At 35.9% G+C, this 1,099-nt stretch overlaps 1 protein-coding gene across 1 annotated transcript; it reads left to right on the top strand.

Annotated features, from left to right (window-relative positions):
• Positions 1-113: 113 nt before the first annotated feature.
• Positions 114-991, top strand: LOC103311625 (uncharacterized protein K02A2.6-like; the record flags this gene model as incomplete). The annotated part of the gene is made up of 1 exon (XM_008191300.1): positions 114-991. A coding segment is annotated over one exon (878 nt), but the record flags the coding sequence as incomplete, so codon positions are not given.
• Between the last annotated feature and the right edge of the window lie 108 nt (positions 992-1,099).

The raw sequence follows: 1,099 nt of genomic DNA, 5'->3' as shown, positions 1-1,099 counted from the left end.
TCTCAAGTCTGTGTTAGCACATTATGACCAAAAACTTCCCATAAAACTCACGGTCGATCTTCATCATACGCACTAGGTGCAATCATATCGCACACTTATCCCTGACCACTCAGAAAGACCAATTGCATATGCATCACGAGTATTGTCAAACAGTGAATGCAAATTTCCACAAATCGAAAAAGAAGGTCTAGCCATAATTTTTGGTGTTCAAAAATTTTACGATTATTTATACGGTAGAAAATTTACATTAGTTACTGATCACAAACCGTTAATCCACATATTTGGAGAAAAAAAAGGAATACCAATTTATGCGGCAAATCGCTTACAACGTTGGGCATACGTTCTTTCTTCATTCGATTTTGAAATTAAGTATATTAAATCAGAAGGAAATACTGCTGACTTTTTATCACGCATTAAAACAAACCAATGCAACAATAATATTAATGAATATGATGACGCTCACATCAATTTTATTCACGAACAGTCACCATTTCCGCTAGATTGGCACAAAATTAAAATGGAAACGAAAAGAGATCCAATTACCTCTAGAGTATTACACGCTACAAAAACAGGTTCATGGAGTAATGACTTTTCAATAAATTCCGAATTAAACTCGTATAATACACGCAAAATAGAAATTACTGCTGAACAAGATTGTTTATTTTGGGGCTATAGAGTAATCATACCAACCAAATTCCGTAAGTCAATTCTAACTGAACTGCATTCTTGTCATATTGGCATGTCGAGTATGAAAAGCATTGCGCGTTCGTATTTCTGGTGGCCTAGTATAGATAAAGAAATTGAGGATATGGCCCGAAACTGCAATGAATGCATAAATGCGAGACCTAATCCTCCTAAGTCAGTACTAACTCCGTGGAAATGGCCACAAAGACAATGGACGAGAGTGCATTGCGATTTCTTAGGTCCGTACAAAAACAAAACATTCCTAATTATTGTCGATGCAACCACAAAGTGGCTAGAAGTTTTTCAAGTAAATTCGATGACAGCACAAACGGTCATAACAAAACTGTCTGAGTTAATTGCACGTTTTGGCATTCCCAGTAACAATAACAACTGACAATGCAAAATGTTTTAATGG

The sequence above is a fragment of the Acyrthosiphon pisum genome, unplaced genomic scaffold (genome assembly GCF_005508785.2).
Source record: "Acyrthosiphon pisum isolate AL4f unplaced genomic scaffold, pea_aphid_22Mar2018_4r6ur Scaffold_10627;HRSCAF=11234, whole genome shotgun sequence".
Classification (NCBI taxonomy): Eukaryota; Metazoa; Arthropoda; class Insecta; order Hemiptera; family Aphididae; genus Acyrthosiphon; species Acyrthosiphon pisum.
Note: the sequence above shows the minus strand (reverse complement) of the source record. Positions and strands in the feature narration are given on the sequence as shown.